Source organism: Tachypleus tridentatus, chromosome 12, assembly GCF_004210375.1.
Source record: "Tachypleus tridentatus isolate NWPU-2018 chromosome 12, ASM421037v1, whole genome shotgun sequence".
Lineage (NCBI taxonomy): Eukaryota > Metazoa > Arthropoda > Merostomata > Xiphosura > Limulidae > Tachypleus > Tachypleus tridentatus.
In genome coordinates this window covers 3339723-3362059 of record NC_134836.1, presented here as the reverse complement: position 1 = coordinate 3362059, position 22337 = coordinate 3339723, and the positions used below count along the sequence as shown (strand labels likewise).

The 22337-nt window shown below is 31.2% G+C and overlaps 1 protein-coding gene across 1 annotated transcript in view; it reads right to left on the bottom strand.

Annotated features, from left to right (window-relative positions):
* Positions 1–7203: 7203 nt before the first annotated feature.
* The window catches only part of Vps11 (vacuolar protein sorting 11), a 74284-nt gene continuing 59150 nt past the window's right edge, over positions 7204–22337 (bottom strand). The window contains 6 exon segments of the mRNA XM_076473149.1: positions 7204–7477; positions 10429–10495; positions 11038–11100; positions 19398–19493; positions 20159–20280; positions 21517–21603. Of these exon segments, the coding sequence (XP_076329264.1) occupies positions 7373–7477; positions 10429–10495; positions 11038–11100; positions 19398–19493; positions 20159–20280; positions 21517–21603 (540 nt within the window). The 3' untranslated portion in view covers positions 7204–7372.

Genomic DNA, 22337 nt, shown 5'->3' with positions numbered 1-22337 from the left:
AATGCTTTGCAGCTACTGTGCTGCAGTAGTTGAAATACTTAGCCACAAAAAGTACATACTATTAGAATAACACTCAGTAAAGTACATACCTCTGCCATGTAGAATTGATTATATTTGGCTCTCAAAAACATATGAAAATGTGTCTACATGGAGCTCTCGTTATCAGTTCACATGGACCATTTTTAGTAGGATAACGAGGAATAATATTTTACGTGTCCACTATGTGTTATCAAAATCTAATCATTTTTGACTGAGTTAAAGAGCAAAAATAGTGTTAAAAATCAGTCCCCATGTTGACAGCTTGAATTTGTATTTTATTTTTCTGAGATTCCTGTGACATTGACCCTCCTAAGAATAATCTCTTATAAGTTTGGTCATAGTTCAAATGTATATCAACTTTGATCCAAATCCATTCAGCCATTTTTAAGAAATCTTGTTGATGAACACACACAGGTGAAAACATAATCAATAACAATAAATAGCCAAGTACGCTTTAGACATTTTAAGATATAAGATATCATTTTATATAATGAAATATACAATAAATATGTAGTATTATGTAGTGTTTTCATATTACAAGTGTATCAGATTTCACATACACCAAACAGATGACAATAAATGAGTAGGATTTTTTTTGAAAGGCTTGTTTTATAACACACTCCATTATTATAGTTATATAAGTTCTGATTTCATAACTGACGAATCTAACCAGTCTTAAAAAAAAAAAAAGTGAAAGTAAATCAGTTTATATACTAGCTTTGAATACCCCTTATGGTAGAAGGTCAATTTTCTGCTAAAAGGATTTCTAGTGCTCTGATTTAAAATTTTTTAAGTTATACAAGAAGTTCTGCCATTCTAATGCAACAAAAGCTAATCAGAACAGGAAATACTAAATGTTTCTAAGTTACACCAGAGTAATGACTTGTTCTAGATTAAAAGACTGACAACAATGACTAACTCCAGTGAAAAAAAAAAAAAAGAGTATCTAAAGAAGCTGCAGTGATGAGCTATTCCAATAACAGGATATCTTATACAAATGTTTGAAGGAACTGTAATATCTGTCTTAGTACATAGAGTATACACTTTTAGAAAACAAAAGTAAAACAATACCTTTTATTTAAGTAATACAGCCTAACTTAATATTTTTTTTTTAAAATTAGAAGTTATTAGCTATGATCATTATTCACTAAAAGTCTAATTTTTTGTAATAGTGATGAATATAACAGGTGAAATTTTTCATAATAGTGATGAATATAACAGGTGATATTTTTCTAAAGAATATGCAGCTTTTATGTGATAGTGAGTTTTTCTGTTTTCCAAAATAATACATTAAATGAACTAAATAGGCATACAGCTATACACAGAAATACTTTCTTCCTTTTATTACACATTACATGTTGTTTTAGTTGTTCTTTTTTAACCAACTTGTTTTAATTCCATTTCTCTTACAGGGTAAACTGACAACACATAAGCATATCTGTACATATGCAAATAAAACAAATATCTTTTCCTATTTTAAACAAACAAACATACTGAGACAGTAGCCTGATTTGAAGTTAAAACATGTTCATAAAAAATTAATTAAATCTTGTAATGATTAACTATTCAGATAAAAAAAATACTAATTACAAAATGTAAGAATCCAAAATAATACCAGATTTATAATACATAATATAGAGGAGTTTATTCCAGTTGGTTCTTAATTTTACTACAAATTTTATGTGTGAAGATATTTTTTAGTATTTAATTTTCAATTTTTTCTTCATCTCCTATCAGAAAATCAAAGCATCTTTTTATTTAAAAAGTTCAAATTTCAACATTTATATTAATTATTTTTGAAGACATAGAACTGGAAGTTAATATATTCTAGTTATATTAAAACCAAGCAAGAGAAAAATTTTCATACAAGGTCTTTGGGAAAAACAGCATTTACCTATACAACACAATATTATGCTTAACTTCAATGTCAAACACTTAAAAATTTTATTTCACACTCAATACCAACTTCCTTTCATCATGTAATGTAGTTACTTATATCCTTGAACACCAAATGTGTTTAAGTCCTCCAGTTTAATAAAGAATCTCTTTTCTGACCAAAGGAACCTGACAAGGATCAGATGTAAAAAATCCAGGATTTATCAGATTTTGAAACTTTGCATAGGATGTAGCATATAATGATATATGACAATTTACAGTTTCTAAATCAGAAAATAATTCACTAAGTTACAACTGGCTACATCACCAGCAGAAATTCCACAGTTAATGACAGTACTTCTTGTTATGCATCCAACAGATCCACAAGTCTTCTTTGCTTGTTGTTGAATCTGTTTTTTCAGATCATTGCCCAGTAACTTCAATAGATAGCTTCAAGTCCTGCTGACTATGACAGGAATTTTGCTTCTCTTTGGCATATTACACTGTCCTGAATAGTTTTTACTGACTTGAAAGTAACGGTTGTTTATATAGGAATAAAGTATGCTGAATCTGAAAATTAGTTTTTTTTAGTGTCAAGTTGGGTTTTCCCAAAAAATCCAGAAAACAAAATTACAAATTTATTTTTTATAAATAATTATACTATATTGATACTTTCAATATAGTAATTATATTTTTAATATTAATTATACTTTTAGTAATGACTAGTTTATTTTGTTTTTTTCTGATTGAATTTTGTTATTTAACTGCAATAAGTATAGTGGTATAATGGATCGTAGAAAGTGCATGTATAATCCAAATATATTCTGTTATATCTGTGGCAGTTTGACAACTCAAAAGCAAAGAAGTAAAATTAATAACTTTGTGAAAAGTGCCTACGATGCATATTTTGAAATGAAGCTGGAATGGGCTCCTTATATTGTTTGCTGTTGTTGTGTTGAGAATTTGAGACAAAGACAAAAGGTTCAAGAAAGAAGCTAAGTTTTGGAATCCCTATGATCTGGAGGGAATCCCAAAATCATATCAATGATTGCTACGTTTGTATAGTCAACTTAAGTGGAGTCAAAGGCAAAACAAGATCCTTAATTTAGTACCCAAATATACCATCAGCCATAAGACCTGTTCCTCATTGAAGTTCAACACCAATTCCTGTATTTAAAGGCTTACATGCACCCTCAGAATCAGCTGACTACAACCAAGAAAACTTGGGACTTTGCACCAAATGTTTCAGCCGATCCCAAGGCACCCAAGTTATTTACAAAAGGAGAATTAAATTATCTTGTTCGTGAAATACTCAGACCTGATAGAGAAAAAAAGAGGTAATTTCCAAATTCAGGGTCATCAAATTAACTATAATCAGGTCTTTAAACTAAATCAGCAGGAAAAAAAAGTTTCCAGATACAAGCTACTGTTATCATTATTCCCTCAATTACCTGCAAAAGCAAGGTTCTGAAATGTCTGTCTTGTAACCTCTGCAGCTTATGTGGAACTAATCACAAAAACAGACTTTCAGACAGCACTTGTTTAAGCTATGAATCCCAATGATGCTGTTTCAGCACTCAAAAAATAAAGTTGATATTAACAAAACATTACTGATAATGGTAGTGTTCCTTTATCAAATCATCAGATCAAAAACAAGGTCTCCAAACTTACAAGTGATTATTTGAAAATAAAACAAAATTTAAAAAACAGATCCAAATTAGTGAAGCCAATTCGAAGCCATGTGTCTGTTTGACTGCTCATAATCTCTGACTAAAAATTATATGGATAAAACAGAATCCAAATTTTCCGACAGTGTAGACAATATCTTTGAAGAAATGACTACTGGAATTTATCGATCTGTCTCACAAAAACATGATTTTTATCTCTGGTTGAAAAAGACAGAAAGATCCTATGTTAAATGCTGGCATTGTATATGATAATGAATGTAGAAAATATCAATATAAACTGTTAGTCTTCCATCTAAACATCAAAGGAAAAATAGAGTTTTCAAATGAATTTCTAACAGTACCTTGGGACTAGATAAGTAAAATATATCACTTTATAAATATTGTCACTCCCATCAATACATAATACTGTCTTGGATAAAAAGTTCTATATACCTGAATTAGAGGTATGAACATTTCATGAGACAAAAGTATCTTGTAAAGTAGTAATACAGTTATTTGGTAAAATATTTTTTTATTCACAGATATCATTAAAAACCATAAACTGTTGAAAAAACAAGTATTGCAGAAATTAATTTTAGAAAGTAACATTGTTTTTATTTTATTCTTTAAATATTCATAATTTAAAATTAAAAGAAAAACATTAGAAATATGAGATACAGATTCATCTAAAATGTCCAGGCTGGAACATACAGAACTATAAAGTTCTATATACATATTTCAATGTTAAATGTACATTTTATGAAAAAATCTAATTTGAAAATTAAATTAATAAAACAGTGTAGTTTTCATCATTAGTATAAAAGTGAGAATACATTTTATGTGAGCATAATTTCAGGAAAGTTTAGAAGACTATTAAGTTGATCAAGGAACTTAGGGCCCACATATGTTCCCAGTTTGCTGTAGAGGCTGAGTCTGAGTCATGGGTATAAAAAGCCAAAGAGTTAAAATATTCAAAAACTAATGTATTGGAGATAATGTATTTTCACACAAATGTAGTTATTCATAATTATTATGAGAATAAGTTAAATTGCTGTAATTTTTTTTATTCAAAAATGAAAATAAAAACTTTCTGTAGACCTACAAAAATTTTGAAAAAAATTAATTTTTTGTAGTGTGTTGAAATAAATATCAATAAGCAGAACTGTTATTAGGGGACATTACCACTTTAAACCAGGCAGTTTTTAGTCTGGAAGCTAACAAAAGAAACTTTTAACTTTTACTGACAAGTTAAAAGCATATTCACTTAAGTCTCACTATTCTGCTTCTTTATATACAAGTTCTGCCTTTTTAAAAGCTAACTTTCATGTGAATTGAAAAGGTCATTGATCTCTCTCTCATTGATGAGAGCAGAAAAAACAATACAAGCTTTCTTTTTAGCTTACTTGGCTTGGAATAACCCTTTCGGCTCGATTGGCAACCACAGTTGGCTTGAAGGCTCAGCGCAGCAGGCGACCTTCCTTTATTCCTGTTATGCTTATGTATTGAATTTAACATATATAGTATTGGGTACAATCACTGGATATTTCAGGGACTTTTGCTGAGTTATTGCCGAGATATCATGCTTTTAGTACTGATACCGTAATTAGTTGAAGTATCAAACATATATATTCAGCACTATGCCAAACATTAAAAGTTGTTATTTAGCACCGATAAGGTTAAACCAACTTTATGATTCCATACTATAACTTTTAATATGTTTTATGTACCTTTGTGTAATCTAAAACCTCCTAAATAAATATCCAATTTTATAAATGTTATTTTCTCTACCCTCATTCTTTACCCATTCAGTCAATTTGACCAACACTGTAACAACCATAAATAAATCTAAATGGTCCATTTTTTACTTCTAGAATTGTTTTCTCTTTACAATATACATTTGGGTTATACTTAATTTTATTGTTTTACTAACCTTTCAACACTGTTCAACTAATTATCCCAACACACAAGTTATAAATCACTTGGCAACCATGCAGTTTGTTACTTTACTGCATTATGTAATTCACAAGCATATGAACATAATCCATGAATAATTTTAATTTTATTTTACTTTTTTCATTATTTTACTTAATCATATCTAACCTAATAAGTTTTACATGCCAGTTACTTTTGTAATAATCAAATAATACAATACTTACCTAGGTCTTTGTTGCTTTTTTTATAGTGACTCTCAGTGAAACCTAGGCCTACGTTTTTATACCAATGGTATACTACTACTCTAAACAATTTTTATTAAGTTAAATGATGCACCTAAGAACACAGAATAATAACTCACAAATTATAAACAATGTCATATAACGTTTTTGGTTTTATAACTATGCAATAAGAATCTTTAAAAATTCAGCTAATCTCATTGAGAGTGATTCCTATGAGAAAACATTTGATAAATTAAAATTTTGGCTTTCTTTTGGTTATAAATAATATGGTATTCAATGTAACAGAGAATTATTTGGCAATTTGAGAAAGAAAGGATGTGGCAAGTGTGTCTGATTTTCTAGTTTATGACTCCATAAACAAACAAGATTAAATGATATTAAAAATATGCTCTGCCTAAGTAATACCAAATTGGCTTGATTATAGGGTAATCTTGCATATAAGACAACCTCCATTTTCAGAAACTGTATCATAACATCTTTTTTTTTATATACCCACAAATTAAATACTATAACTGAACAACCTGCTGATAGATTAGTTGTAAGGATTAGCAATGTGAGCATCTGGTACACATGCAGAGATGGATGATATTTGGACATCCACAAATGCAACAAGCTAGAGGGAAGGGGCTTGTGGTTGGCCTCAATTATAAGGTAATTACAAATTTTAGTCTCATTATTGATCAAAAAACAATACCTTATGACTAGGCCAATACGGTATCTATATTATGATAAGTAGTTCATGTTATATTTCATACTTCTCAGAAAGGTGGTAAACATATTAGAGAAGAGTAAAGGCATAGAGAGCAAATGTCAGAATTCTCATACTAGGGGAGACTGGCGATATTTTAAATATTTCTTGATAAAATTAAGAATTTAAAACTTATATAACATCAAAATTTAGTTCATTATCTACTTTTAATATCAGGCTTATTCATGTACAAGGATTACTAAGTAGTTTAATCAAATATTAAATACAACTTTCTAGAAAGTCATCACATGTGCCCTTTGGCCTGCCCATGGTGAGAAGGTTAAGGAAATACACAGCAGCAATAATAGTTCATAACCTCTCTTCTAATGTATTCAAGTTTTTTAATACATTGAATATGTAATTTTTATAAATGTAGAATTATAGTACATGAAAGCAAGTTTTAGGTATGTTAAAGCACATTAATTACTATTTAACTACACAAATATTCCTTGCATCTTACTTAGAAACTTCAAAGGAAATAGTTAATGAAACTCTACTTAATATATATACAATACTAAAAAAGAGAAAAAAAAATAGTCTGGATTGTTTGAAGACTCAAGAATTTTCTTTTCCAATGGTTTTATGCAGATATTTTTATCATACACTAATCATTACTTTCTATAAAGCAAAAACTAAAAATATTCCTTTGAAATATAATCAATAGACAATCATGTGTTTACATAATATCACTATACTAATATACATATGATAATCTTTTTTATTATTATCATTATTATTATACAGCAGTTGACTCTCATGACACTATCCATTTTCATCAACATAGTGTGCCATCTTTAAAATAGTCAATGACAAAATAACCAAAAATTACAAGTCACACTGTCATGCAAGACACACATTTCTCTCAATAATCATACTGGTCTTGGAAAATGGTCTGTCAACAGTGTAACTTTATTAAAAACTCCACGACCAAAATAATCAGCAACAACTGAAAATCCATCTTCTGCTCTCTCCAACTAAAAAGCAGATAAGAATTATATTAAATATGCACTACATTTTGATAATCTAGTTAATGTTTTAGCACACATTTTTTTAATGAATAATATATTTTGTGTACATCTACTTCCCAGTTTATTTTACCTTTTTTTGATCCCTTAATCTAATTTCCAAGCTATACATTCAGAATTCTTCAGCTATTCAGGCAATATATGAACAACCTGAACAAATCATTTTGTTTCTGAATACAAACCTGCTAGCATACAAAACCTTTTATCAACAATAAAATGTTTACTACTTTTGCTCAAAGTAACAGTGATAACCATGATGTTAGCTATTTAATATGGTGAAGTAAAATGGACTCAAAACCTCACAGGTACAAGATGCTGTTGTGTTTAAAAAAAAAGTGTACAAAAGTTCATTTCACTGCCAGTAATGCTCATACTGAAATCACTAACAGAAGGCTTGTGGGTAATAAACCAATGCTGAACTACACTGTAAAGTAAGACTACTGGTCTACAGTTTAGGAAACTCAGTATAATAAAGCATAAACTGTTACAGTTTGGCTAAATCTTAAAAACTTTGAGATAAAATGAGTAGTTTACATTTACCTGATTTGATGACTAATTGATCATTCATGTGTTAAATATTCTGAAAAAAAACCCAACAACAATAACAAAAAAACACAACAAAATACACGCCAATATAAAAGAAACAAAATAATACACTAATTTCAAATAAGTAACAAACAACAAGCACTAATTTTTCATTCTATGAAACTGACTAATTAATATTTGTTTGAAATTTACTAAATATATAACTTTCAGTAACACAATGCAGCATAAAGAATGTTTGAAGCAGTACTAGCAATGACAGATTCCAGTGACAAGATGTTTGAAGCAGTAATACTTTGTCTAAAGCAGACAATAACAATAGATAAAACTTTGCAGACAATAACAGCAGATGAAACTTTGCTTCAATCTAGATAATATCAGCAGATTACCAGAATTAATTGTAGCTGGCAGGTAATGATACTTTTATGGTAGATCATTACTGGAGTTAACAGTAGTTTGCAGGTGATGATACTTCTTATGTTTATTTAAATATATATGTATCTCATATTAATTGATACAAAAAATGGTGCCAATAATAATAATAATAAAGAAAGAAAGAAATGTTCTGTCAAAATGTAGAGTATTCAGAAAGTAATTAAAACTAGCTGCCAGTAGATAATGTTTCTCTACTGTTCAGATCACTGTGAATTTTTTTAAGGTTAGCAAGTAGCTGGTATCACTTTTCTAAAGTTCTGTCTAAATTAAAATTAATCTCAGATATATTTAGACCAATACTAGATCAACATAAATACTTCACAGTAGTGATGTCGAGAAACTCACTTGTTGAGAAATTTATATGCAAAAACAGCTCGTTTGGGTTGAGAAAATATTTTACATAGAAGAGCGAACAGCGTTTCGACCTTCTTCGGTCATCGTCAGGTTCACAAAGAAAGAGGTAACTGACCGGAAGCTGACCACATGTTTGAAAGGGGTTGTGTAACTGTGTGTCGAAATGTAGAGGGCGGTATTAGATGTTTGAATATATAAACCAATATAAAGGAACGCCTTTATACCTATATTAATATAATAATATAAATAAAATTATATATTCAAACATCTAACACCGCCCTCTACGTTCCGACACTCAGTTGCACAACCCCTTTCAAACATGTGGTCAGCTTCCGTCAGTTACCTCTTTCTTTGTGAGCCTGATTAATGACCGAAGAAGGTCGAAACGTTGTTCGCTCTTCTATGTAAAATATTTTCTCAACCCAAACGAGCCGTTTTTGCATATAAACTTCACAGTAGAATGTTTTTAAAACTTTGATCAAACATATTTCAATTTCTGTTTCACTTATATTAACTAACAGTAAATGTTAAGAGTTAATCATATTCCAATAACAACTTAACTCTTCCACTGCTGTGCTTACAATAAACAACTTTTAACAGTACCAGGTTTATTTTTCAGACACACACAAAAGAAAAAGATAGATTTTAATAGTTCTTTACTTATTTAAAATTTTAAACTGGTAAATTTTAGGAAGTCTGAAAGAAAATACCTTTTTTTCATGATAGCACAAAAAATTAAAAAATCATATTTGCTTACTAGTACAATTTTCAAGGTTACAGTTACACAGTGTGTATCATACACATTCCCATGGAAGAGCTCTAAGCGAAGACACACACACACGTGTGTGTGTGTGTGTGCTTATAGCACTGAAAAGCATAAATGCACATAAACACAACATCAAAAGCAAAACTTTTAGCTGTAACATGAATCATAAAAATCATTTTTCAAACAAGAAAGAAACATAAATGTTTATATAATATAAGGATAGAAAAACTGAACATGCTTGACCAGATAAATCTTACCACCAGCTATGATTCTATTTTACACTTCACAAACATTTTTGGTCACACAAATATTTTTTCATAATTAGGATAGGTATAAATATGCAACCATCTACACACAACTCATGTACCTATCTATAAGAATTTATTCTCCCACTGAAAAACTAAAACTATCTTAGTATAAAACACACATATTCTTAAAATTCTAACTCATCTCACCACTAAACAAACCTGATTTCCTAATTTTCTGGTGTTAAAAAAAATGAAATGAATAGAGCTAGGTGATTAGCTATGAGCAGCAACTAGTCATAAAATTAACTTACTAGTGTTTCTGATTACTGCCATTTTAAATTATTCCAACTAACAAGTTTTCAAATTACAATTAACGTCAAGAAAATAAACAACTAATTTATACTGATGTTTATTATTATTACTACCATCAATTACTCAATCAACAGAGTATTTATGAGTCTAACAATTAACTGATTAGCAAATCCTACTAATTGTAATGCCCTATAAATGAACGTCCAAGTCTGATGAAATTTTCACAGAAACAAATCATGTACCTGGTGATGAAATTGTTCATGGAGATCTTTGTTTTGTTCCTGAGCTTTTATGATATCTAAGACTTTCCTGTCAAGAAAAACAAACTGTTAGCAAAAAAACTTGTTCAAACTAAGATAACTCCAGTATTTTATACATCTAAAGAAATTACTGCGTAAGTAACTTACTTTCAGTACAAAATGAGATACTTATTATGTTTTGTTGTTTTTACACTCTATCAAAATGATTCATACATCTCAATATTTAAAACAAATTAATAATTTAATCTTCTTATAAGTTTATAAACATTGCAAAAACATCTGAAATAAGAAGACAGTATTTATGGCAGATATCACTTAAAAAGAAGCAAAATTTGTATTTAAAAAAACGACTGGTATGCCTTAATTTCACACATTAAAAATGTTCATTATTTAATACTAAATGAGTTAAAATAATTATGGACTGTAGCATAACATATTCGTATGGATAGACATAAAACATTTCAAAATTACCATTGTGCAATTTTACCCAAATACAGTTTAGCATATTAAAGCAACAGTTAAAAATCAACTACATTACTTGTATGTAAAGCAGGTTTCACAAAGTCTAACTATTAAATTAAACTATATTACCTGTTTTCTGGTAAACATAATGGACATTCAGAATCATTTTCTGCACTGTAACTTTCAAAACATCTGAAAAACAACATATAAAAATTCTAATAACAATATCATGGAAACAAAAAAAAAAAACAGTGATAACAATATCATGTAAACATACATAAAGTAAAAATAATTACCATGTAAACATAGAGAAAGCAGCAATAACAGTATCATGTGAACAGACTGAAAGCTAAAATAAAAAAATGCAGTAATAACAATATAACATAAACACAGAAAGCAGTGATAACAATATTGTGTAACAGGGGTGGCCAAACTGCAGCCCTTTGACATATTGTGTGCGGCTCACGGAAATATGTTGGCTGAGCTCCATTTTTGCATCACAAATAATATAAAAGGTAAATAAAAATTTTCAAGCTTTATAATTATTTACTGGGTATAAACTGAGACTCCACTAAATTAAAACCTAAGTTAACTGTTCATGGTGAGTAAATATGTTTAATAATTTAAATCCTAAATTTGAGTCAGGGATCAAAGAAATTTCAGATCAGCAATGATTACAGAGGAATTGTGCTGGAGAATCAGTAATCATACAAGCCGGTGCTGACAATGTTAGTTTTAGTGGGCGCAGCTTGTGTTTCGTGTGACTATGGAGTGTGTGGCTGTGTTGCAGGCAACAAAATTAGAGGAGTATTAGTGTGGTACTGGGCAATGTAGAATTTGGTTGCATTGTGTGTGTTGGAGCTTACTGTTTCTTTTCACTTTTATTTTTTATAAGTGTCTGTGAAAATTTTGTGAAGGAACATGATGTTATAAAATTATAAGGAGAAAGTATGAAGATGAAAACAGAAATTTTAAGCCAGAGTGGGAAGAAGATTTTGCATTCACCGTTAAAGGATGTAAACCTTTGTGTCTTATCTGCAATGTGTTACTCAGTCATTACAAAGCCAATAACTTGAAATGCCACATTGAAACAAAGCACAAAAACTTTTCATCTGATTATCCACCGATATTAGAATTATGGAAAAACAAGTTAACTGTGTTAAAATCATCACTAAATAAGCTAGCAGACACTGTTGAGAATGTTCAGTAAAGAAGTTGATACAACAACTGAAGCTAGTTTTCTTATATCATGAAATACTGTTTGTGATAAATGCCCATATTCTGGTGGTGAATTGATTAAGAAAACAGCTGAAGTTGTTGCAGTTTTAGATCCAAATAACAAAACTTCAGCAACTAATAGCACAAACACCAACTTCACACCACACTACAGAGAGAAGTGTGTCCCAGATCAGTGCTGATGTTGCAGGCAAAATGCAAAATGATATAAAGGATTCCCTTGCATTCAGCTTAGCCCTTGATGAATCTACAGACATACAAGACAACCCACAACTAGTGGTATTTTTTTGTTGTTTCCTCAGATGTAACTGTGAAAAAAAAAAAAAAGAGATGTTGGACTTATTGGCACTAAAAGAAACAACTCATGGTGCTGACATTAAAAATGTGCTTGACAGAGCCTTAACAAATTCTGATATTTCAATGGATAAACTTGTCAGTGTTGCAACAGATGGAGCACCTACAATGGTGGGGAAAAATGCAGGATTAATTGCATTTATGAAAAGTGATCCTGGCATTCTAGAGTTTCTCCCTGTTCACTGCATTATTCATTGTAAATACCTGGCAGCCAGATACTTCAAGTATGAAGATGTCATGATATTTGTTCTTGAAACTGTCAATTTCATATGCTTAAATGGGAAGACCCACCAACAGTTCAAAAAATTTTATTGAAGAACTGGTGCTTGAAGATAAGCCCAGTAATGTTTCTTTCTACTGCACTGTAAGGTGGCTGTCAACCAGTAATGTTTCTTTCTACTGCACTGTGAGGTGGCTGTCAACCAGTAATGTTTCTTTCTACTGCACTGTGAGGTGGCTGTCAACCAGCAATGTTTCTTTCTACTGCACTGTGAGGTGGCTGTCAACCAGTAATGTTTCTTTCTACTGCACTGTGAGATGGCTGTCAACCAGCTATGTCTCTTTCTACTGCACTGTGAGGTGGCTGTCAACCAGCAATGTTTCTTTCTACTGCACTGTGAGGTGTCTGTCAACCAGCAATGTTTCTTTCTACTGCACTGTGAGGTGGCTGTCAACCAGTAATGTTTCTCTCTACTGCACTGTGAGGTGGCTGTCAACCAGCTATGTCTCTTTCTACTGCATTGTGAGGTGGCTGTCAACCAGTAATGTCTCTTTCTACTGCACTGTGAGGTGGCTGTCAACCAGTAATGTTTCTTTCTACTGCACTGTGAAGTGGCTGTCAACCAGCTATGTCTCTTTCTACTGCATTGTGAGGTGGCTGTCAACCAGCAATGTTTCTTTCTACTGCACTGTGAGGTGGCTGTCAACCAGTAATGTTTCTTTCTACTGCACTGTGAGGTGGCTGTCAACCAGTAATGTTTCTTTCTACTGCACTGTGAGGTGGCTGTCAACCAGCAATGTTTCTTTCTACTGCACTGTGAGGTGGCTGTCAACCAGCAATGTTTCTTTCTACTGCACTGTGAGGTGGCTGTCAACCAGTAATGTTTCTTTCTACTGCACTGTGAGGTGGCTGTCAACCAGTAATGTTTCTTTCTACTGCACTGTGAGGTGGCTGTCAACCAGCAATGTTTCTTTCTACTGCATTGTGAGGTGGCTGTCAACCAGTAATGTTTCTTTCTACTGCACTGTGAGGTGTCTGTCAACCAGCAATGTTTCTTTCTACTGCACTGTGAGATGGCTGTCAACCAGTAATGTTTCTTTCTACTGCACTGTGAGGTGGCTGTCAACCAGCTATGTCTCTTTCTACTGCATTGTGAGGTGGCTGTCAACCAGTAATGTTTCTTTCTACTGCACTGTGAGGTGGCTGTCAACCAGTAATGTTTCTTTCTACTGCACTGTGAGGTGGCTGTCAACCAGTAATGTTTCTTTCTACTGCACTGTGAGGTGGCTGTCAACCAGTAATGTTTCTTTCTACTGCACTGTGAGGTGGCTGTCAACCAGCTATGTTTCTTTCTACTGCATTGTGAGGTGGCTGTCAACCAGTAATGTTTCTTTCTACTGCACTGTGAGGTGTCTGTCAACCAGCAATGTTTCTTTCTACTGCACTGTGAGGTGGCTGTCAACCAGTAATGTTTCTTTCTACTGCACTGTGAGGTGGCTGTCAACCAGTAATGTTTCTTTCTACTGCACTGTGAGGTGGCTGTCAACCAGCTATGTCTCTTTCTACTGCATTGTGAGGTGGCTGTCAACCAGTAATGTCTCTTTCTACTGCACTGTGAGGTGGCTGTCAACCAGTAATGTTTCTTTCTACTGCACTGTGAGGTGGCTGTCAACCAGCTATGTCTCTTTCTACTGCATTGTGAGGTGGCTGTCAACCAGCTATGTCTCTTTCTACTGCATTGTGAGGTGGCTGTCAACCAGCAATGTTTCTTTCTACTGCACTGTGAGGTGGCTGTCAACCAGCTATGTCTCTTTCTACTGCACTGTGAGGTGGCTGTCAACCAGCTATGTCTCTTTCTACTGCATTGTGAGGTGGCTGTCAACCAGCTATGTCTCTTTCTACTGCATTGTGAGGTGGCTGTCAACCAGCTATGTCTCTTTCTACTGCACTGTGAGGTGGCTGTCAACCAGCTATGTCTCTTTCTACTGCATTGTGAGGTGGCTGTCAACCAGCAATGTTTCTTTCTACTGCACTGTGAGGTGGCTGTCAACCAGTAATGTTTCTTTCTACTGCATTGTGAGGTGGCTGTCAACCAGTAATGTTTCTTTCTACTGCATTGTGAGGTGTGTGTCAACCAGTAATGTCTCTTTCTACTGCACTGTGAGGTGTCTGTCAACCAGTAATGTTTCTTTCTACTGCACTGTGAGGTGGCTGTCAACCAGTAATGTTTCTTTCTACTGCATTGTGAGGTGTCTGTCAACCAGCAATGTCTTAAATAGGTTTGTGGATCTGTTGGAGCATGTTATTACTTTTCTTGAAAAAAAGAAAAGATTCTATCCTCTACTAAGAAATAATGAATGAATGCAAGATCTAATGGTCCTTACTGATATAATGAATCATCTACAAACTCTCAACTTCACACTCCACGGGAAGGATAAGATTGTTTCTGATCTTACTCAGACAATTTTCAGCTTTCAGAATAAAATAAGACTTTTTCAAAGAGACATATTGTCAAGAAACTTCAGTTACTTACCCAATCTCAAAACAAGAGTAAATACATTCCCTGATATTGACATAAAAGACCACAAACTGGAAGAATACAAAGATAAATTACAAGGACTGCTTGATAATTTCCTAGACTGGTTTGAGCACTTGCAGAAGCTGAAGTCCTGCTTTGCCTTTCTCGTGAATCCATTCATGGTTGATGTGATCAATGATGGTTGTCCAATTCACGAACCTCTGGTTACAGAATCATCTATTGTGGAAATGGAACTGATAGAACTAGAGGAGGACCTGGGTCTAAAGATGATCTATAAATCCTATTCTACAACTGAGTTCTGGAAACAAGTTCCAGAAATAAAATACTCTGAACTGAAGAAAACCAGTAAGCGACTCATCTCAATTTTCAGCACAACATACTGCTGTGAATCGCTGTATTCTGTAATAAATTTTGTAAAGTTGAAGCATCATGCAATCCTTACAAATCAACACCTGACAGAACTAATTCACACAGCCTTGACAGCACATAAGCCAGAATTTCAATGACTCACAACCAAGATGGAAACTCACAAGACCTCTACTAGCAGTAAATAGCCTGATAATTGTATCAATGTCTGTTTGTGTCATAAAAATATTATGACAAGACTAAAATTTTGTAAGGTGGTATCTGATTAAAATATCTCTAATTTTATTGTTTTACAAATTTTCCTCCATGTTTTGACCAGATATTTACTAAGACAAATAAACATTAAAAATATCTGTTTTTACTTGTTTTATTTTTATTTTTGGCAGTTTCATTTGACACTAATGAAATGCAAATTTGCACATTTTTCTTAGATGTTTCTGTAGTTCATTACCATATTAAATGTGCTCAAAATAGTTAAAACAATAATTAGCCAGGACTTTGAAAACATTTGATATATATATGTGCATTTTGTGATTATTGAAAATAACACAAATGAACAGTTTAAAAACTACACACACAAATAAATATTATTACATACATGTATTTATTAATATTTATGTAAAATTTATGTAACAAGATGTGCATGTAACAATAAAAACATATGTGTAATATTTGTTCACGTCTTGTGGCTCTCAAACATCTGAAGTTTATCGTATGTGGCTCTTACATTAAGAAAGTTTGGCTACCATTGCCATGTAAGAATACAGATAGTAGAGATAATATAATTTAAACATATAGAAAACAACTACTGTTAATTAAAATAATACACTTGTATAAAATAATAAGATAAAAACATATACAGCCCAATTTTATACTTCAGTGACCGATACTGGAAATGTTCAGCTCAAACTATACTTCTATATAGTTAGCAACACAAAACCTATTTCAAATAAAACAATGAACACAGCAGTTGCACCAGATCTAATCAAAAACACCTTAGCTGTGAAAAAATTTATAGCCAAAAAAGGATTAGACATGTGAGTTAAAGGAATAAAGTGAAAATTATCAGCCAAACTGGTAGCTACACTTTTAGCATTGATAAAAACATTAGAGCAAATATTCATTCAGTATTTAGCCAGGCTGTGCGTTTTGTTCAATCTGGAGGATAATGGTGGGTAAAACAAAATATGTGGCCTAACTAACTAATGAATATTTGCTGTCAAATTCTTATTAATGCTATATAGTTAGCTATCAGGTTGGCTGCCAATTTTTATTTCATTCTTTTACATTGCATGCTGAATCCTTTCTTGACCAAAGTTTTTTTTCACACCTAAGGTGTTTATGGTTAGAAATCGTGACTTTCTGTCAATACTCACCAACAAACCATTACAAGTAAGAAAGTGGCACTCGATATTAACCCACATTAGCTTTAGGATCACAACCCCATTATTCATAACAGACAGTTATGTTACAGAACCAACCAAATTCTTTGAAATATACGGTGGTAATTTGTTTTCTAACACATTGTTAATAGCTTCCTTTATAGTGACAACTTAAATTCACAGTTTCTTTTCATCACTCTCATGCAATCAGTAGTCATATCAAGCATCATTATTTAAACTAACTGTTTAAACTAATATCACATGATGCTAAACATTTTTCAATTAAGATAGTTTCATAAAATTTAGTAAACTTGTGCTGAAAAGTTGGCAATAAATAGTCAGTAATAACCAATCCACCCATAAGATTATTTTGAAACCACAAATGGAAACTGCTAATGTAGTTTGCTTAGCATAACCAATACTTTATGTATCTGTATGTCCTTTCACCTTATAGTTTTGCTGCTTTAAATCTTTATTCTAAATAACAAAAATTTAAAAGCTGTCCACTTTTACCCTTAGGAGAAACTGTAGTAAAAATTTAAGACTGATAGCTTACCTGATCTTTTTGCAAGATGTGCACAAAAATGTGTTAAATTTGAGTGTTTTTTTGTTGTTGAATATCTTTGCATGTGAAACATATTTACACCAAATAAGACTCCTAATTGTAGATTGCAAAGATCTATCAATGTACCAAATTTGAAAGAAATCCATAGAAGCTAGGAATTTTTTCTATAAAATAAAGATTTTGTACTTTTGGTGTAAAGGAAAAAAATAGAAAGAAGCTTAATTAAAATTGGAAATAATATATCTCAGGTATTTCTTAATTGATTGCCTTGAAATATGATATGTGAAGTAAGAGTTAAAGAGAGCAAATTCAATGAAAATATGTAAAAAAATTTGGATTACCTCTGTCTGATCTACAGAAGATGGAAGATTTCTAAGCTATCACTTCTATTAATAACATGTAGTATGTCTGCATGTTGTTTTTGTGACTATATGACACACTACCCCACATCACAATTTTAAATTTTTGCACTAAATATTAAGCTTACACTAACTAGGCATCTGTGACTTTAGTTTCTTTCATATAATGGTTTTCCTGTATTTAGAGCACCTATCATCACAAATATTACAGCTTCATATTTAGAAAAAATAAAAATGAAAATAAGGTTTCTATGTTTCTATATGTTTCACTGGTAGGTCTGTAAATTCAAGCTACCATCATTTTATTTTCACGTCTTATTTGTCTTTGGTTTACCAAAACTAAGGCTATCTGCAGCCGTACATAATTTTGAACCACTGATTGGCTGCTTTCCACCTTCTCAGTAGTTCAAAATAGAAAGTAGCTAGTCAGTAGCTAAGTAACATCCACCATTTATGACTGTAACTTTTGTAATGCACCCATAACTTAAAGTGTGTCACATGGATTTTAACCCAGTTCACCAGATACGAAATCTAAAGATCTACCACAAGACCAACCCACACTCTTTCCTGCAATGCTTGAATATTAGTTAATTATATATCTTTATAAAAAAAATGCCAATGTATCTAGATGTAAATTTCAGACAGACTTACTATGTGATAAACCTTTACCTTCTGAGCATAAGATATTAAAATTTTGTTTTGAAATCCAAGTCTAACTTAGCATAACACCAAAATGACTAAGACTGCAAATCAGTAATTTTATTAAGTAGTAATTACATAACTCATAAAATCTTTTTTTTTATTTTCAATTTAAAAACGAAAAATTCCATTTCTCCTCTAAACTTCCAACTACTAAAGTAAATTTGTAGCTTATATTTCTTGTTTAGGATACAGATCCTTAAGTTTACATTTTATATGATAATAAGATATCAATACCTGACCTATGTTATCAATTTAACAGCACCACAACACCAAATGTGGCTTATGCTTGTCATAGTCTAATGTTGTTAATGGTAAAAAAAAAAGTCTGATATTATATATTTTACTGCATGGCAAATAATATATTCTGTCACAATTACTTTCTTTTTCTTACTAAACACTAATGCTACACATATCTTAAAATGGTTACAACCATGTCAACAAAGAGAGAGAAAATAAGCTTAATGCTAAATTTTAAAACTATATGTTTAATATACATTTTTTATTTACCTGTACTGCAACTTGTTTGAACAACAAAAAAAAGATTACATACATTATACACATGCTACAGGTTTTTTTAATGCACAAAATAAATTGCAATTTTTTTTAAGAACACCTTTTTTTTAATAGAATAATGCAAAATATTAAATGCCATTTTAGTCTTGAAATTTGAGATATTTGTAACAACAAATCTCATAATAAACTATATCATGTACAGTATTCACACCTACAATAGAAACACAAGTACAATAAAGAATATACAACTTACTGTTGATGGTAGGAGTGGCCACAAAGGAAGTGCACAGAAGGAAGCTCCAACTGGTGCGAGCAGCCACTACACTTAGAAACTTGGAATATCCGGGCACTGAAACACATTTCAGAAATATTTTCTTTACTTACTCATTTGAAACAAAACTTTGGTTATTAATACAAGCTGTGGAATGTTTGGGTTTAAGCTATATATGACCTCATTGTTACACTGCACAATTTCAAAGTTGCAAAGATGAAATGATTTACCATGACACTTGCTTTCTTTGGAGGAAACTTTAAGAATAACATCACAAAAAGAATTTAAGCAGTAGTTATATAAAAATGAAGTGGATGCGAAACTATTTTAATCAAAGACCACACAGATTAATTATTGTCACTGAGAAACATAAATATATAACCGTAGAAAGCATCTGGCAACACTGGAATTTCTATGCTCTAATTTTGTAACTCTTATAGTTTTTCCTTTTATTTTTATGCCATAAATAAATAACCAATTCCAAAGCAGAACTTCTATTTAATGTGAAGTCTATTGAAGAGTTTACTACATGTTGTATTTTTACATCATAATTTTATTGACAGTCTACTCTTTCATATCTTTGCATAAATGTACTGGCAGAGGCTATTTATTTTTCACACTAATATTTAGTCCACTGTATGTTTACCTAAATAACATGAACTGGTTTAGAAATGATGATTTATTAAAATTTTGATATCATTCTAACAAAAAATTATAAACATATATATATACACATAAAATACTTAGTTCTCATTTCTTCCATCTGATTCCTTAACTTCTGAGTTTCTTCCCGATATTGTCTGATTAATCTTTCATTCTCAGAGATACGGTCATTCTCTTGTTGAAGGTATCTGATTAAGTAATCCTAATGAAGAACAAAAGCTATAATAAATATATGACTAGAAGGAATAAAACTTTACAATAAAAGTGTACCAACAAAATGTTACATCAACGCCCACTTTTTAAAAAATTTCTTATGCTCTTACCACAACCATATTCTTTGTTTATTGTCTGTATTGTATGTACAGTTTACAAATGAACCGATGTGGGACATATAATCCAACTGCAATTACAGTATAACCACAACTTCAAAAGGTGCAAATGAGGCTATTTTGTTTCATTTACCCTTTAACTCTTATAAAAGTGTACTAAACTTCAAGGCTTTTAATTTCAGCTTTGACAGACTTGAAGAGATATGTTAAGATTTGACAAATAGATTTCGATGATAGTAGCAGTATTATTAAAAAGAAAAAAGTTTTCTTTATTTGGGAAAAAAACAACAAAAACTATACTTATTGTCAAATATCTTCCTACTGTAGTTGAAAGTTCTACAAAGTAATTTTTAGTGGAAACATTAGATCTGAAAGTTCATTTACTTAGTAAACAAAATTACTGCAATAATCACATAAATTTTAATTGTTACAATTGTGTTTCAATATTACATAAGATACAACTTTGCTCAGTTATGCCACAACCAGTTATATCAAACTTATTCTTAACATTCTCAGAACCATCCCTCCAAAATCATGAGAAATACAATGTTACCAAGTTACACTGATACTAAGTCATAATTACAAACAAAACATTCTCAAAAAAATTATTCAAGGGTTGAATAGAAAGAAATAAAACATTCTCATAAAATAAAATAAAAAAATAAGTTATTAGGAATGTAGTTCATAAAACACTATAACATAAAAAGCTAGACTTTGAAGCATAACATTGATATTATATCCACAACCATAATGTAGCAGTGTAACTTTAGACATCATAATAATAAATTATTACCCTTATACAGCTACTACAGGAGTGATGTCTTGACATTATATCCACAACCATAATGACTTCTGGATTTCATCATAATCATAAATTATTACCCTTATACAGCTATTACAGGAGTGACGTCTTGACATTATATCCACAACCATAATGACTTCTAGATGTTATAATCATAAATTATTACCCTTATACAGCTATTACAGGAGTGACGTCTTGACATTATATCCACAACCATAATGACTTCTAGATGTTATAACCATAAATTATCATCTTTATATAGCCAATATAGTAGTGATTACTTGAAACTTTAATCATAAAAAATTACCTTTATAGCAGCTAATGTAGCAGTGTGACTTCTTGACATTACATTCACAACCATAATTGGTGGTAAAAGCTTCTTTTTCTCAATCTGTGATTGATTGTTAAGATCAGTTTACTTCATAGAAAGAAAAACATACCATCATTTATTACTGGAAAGTATATGTCATGTAAACAAACAAATGCTAGTAAGTTCAGGTATATTTATTGATACTATTTATACTTTAGTATTCAATTCCTGATAAAGCCTGTTAGAAAACCTTTGCATAAACATGCAATAAGAAACTAAAAACAATTATTTAACACAGTAATTTAAATAGCTCCAAAAATTATTTTAAACACTAAGTTTTTTTATGCAATACTAATTTAATTACAGGATAGGAAATAAAACTGATTTTCTTGTACCTATAATAAGTTTGAACTAAAATGTATTTTCTTGAACAAATACATTTCATGAAACATACAGTAACACATCAACTGTTCCTCACATTCAGTTAGTCAGCCACTATTTCATATAACAACAAATCACACATTTTAACAATAATTACAAGTTTACTTATTACCTGAATAACTGATAACACGTATGACTATAAGATACCTGCAGAAAGCACAGTTTTATTAACACTTGGATCCAAAAAAGCGTAATCATATATTCATAAAAATTTAACATCAACTTGTATTCTGTATTATTACCACTGATTCTTTGCTCTGTTACTATTGTTATTAGTATAAGTAAGGGTTATGATCTTATTTTCACCATAAATAAATTACCATTGATTAGTACTTGTTTTATAACCTTTTTATTGAGATTCGAGGGAAATAATCTAT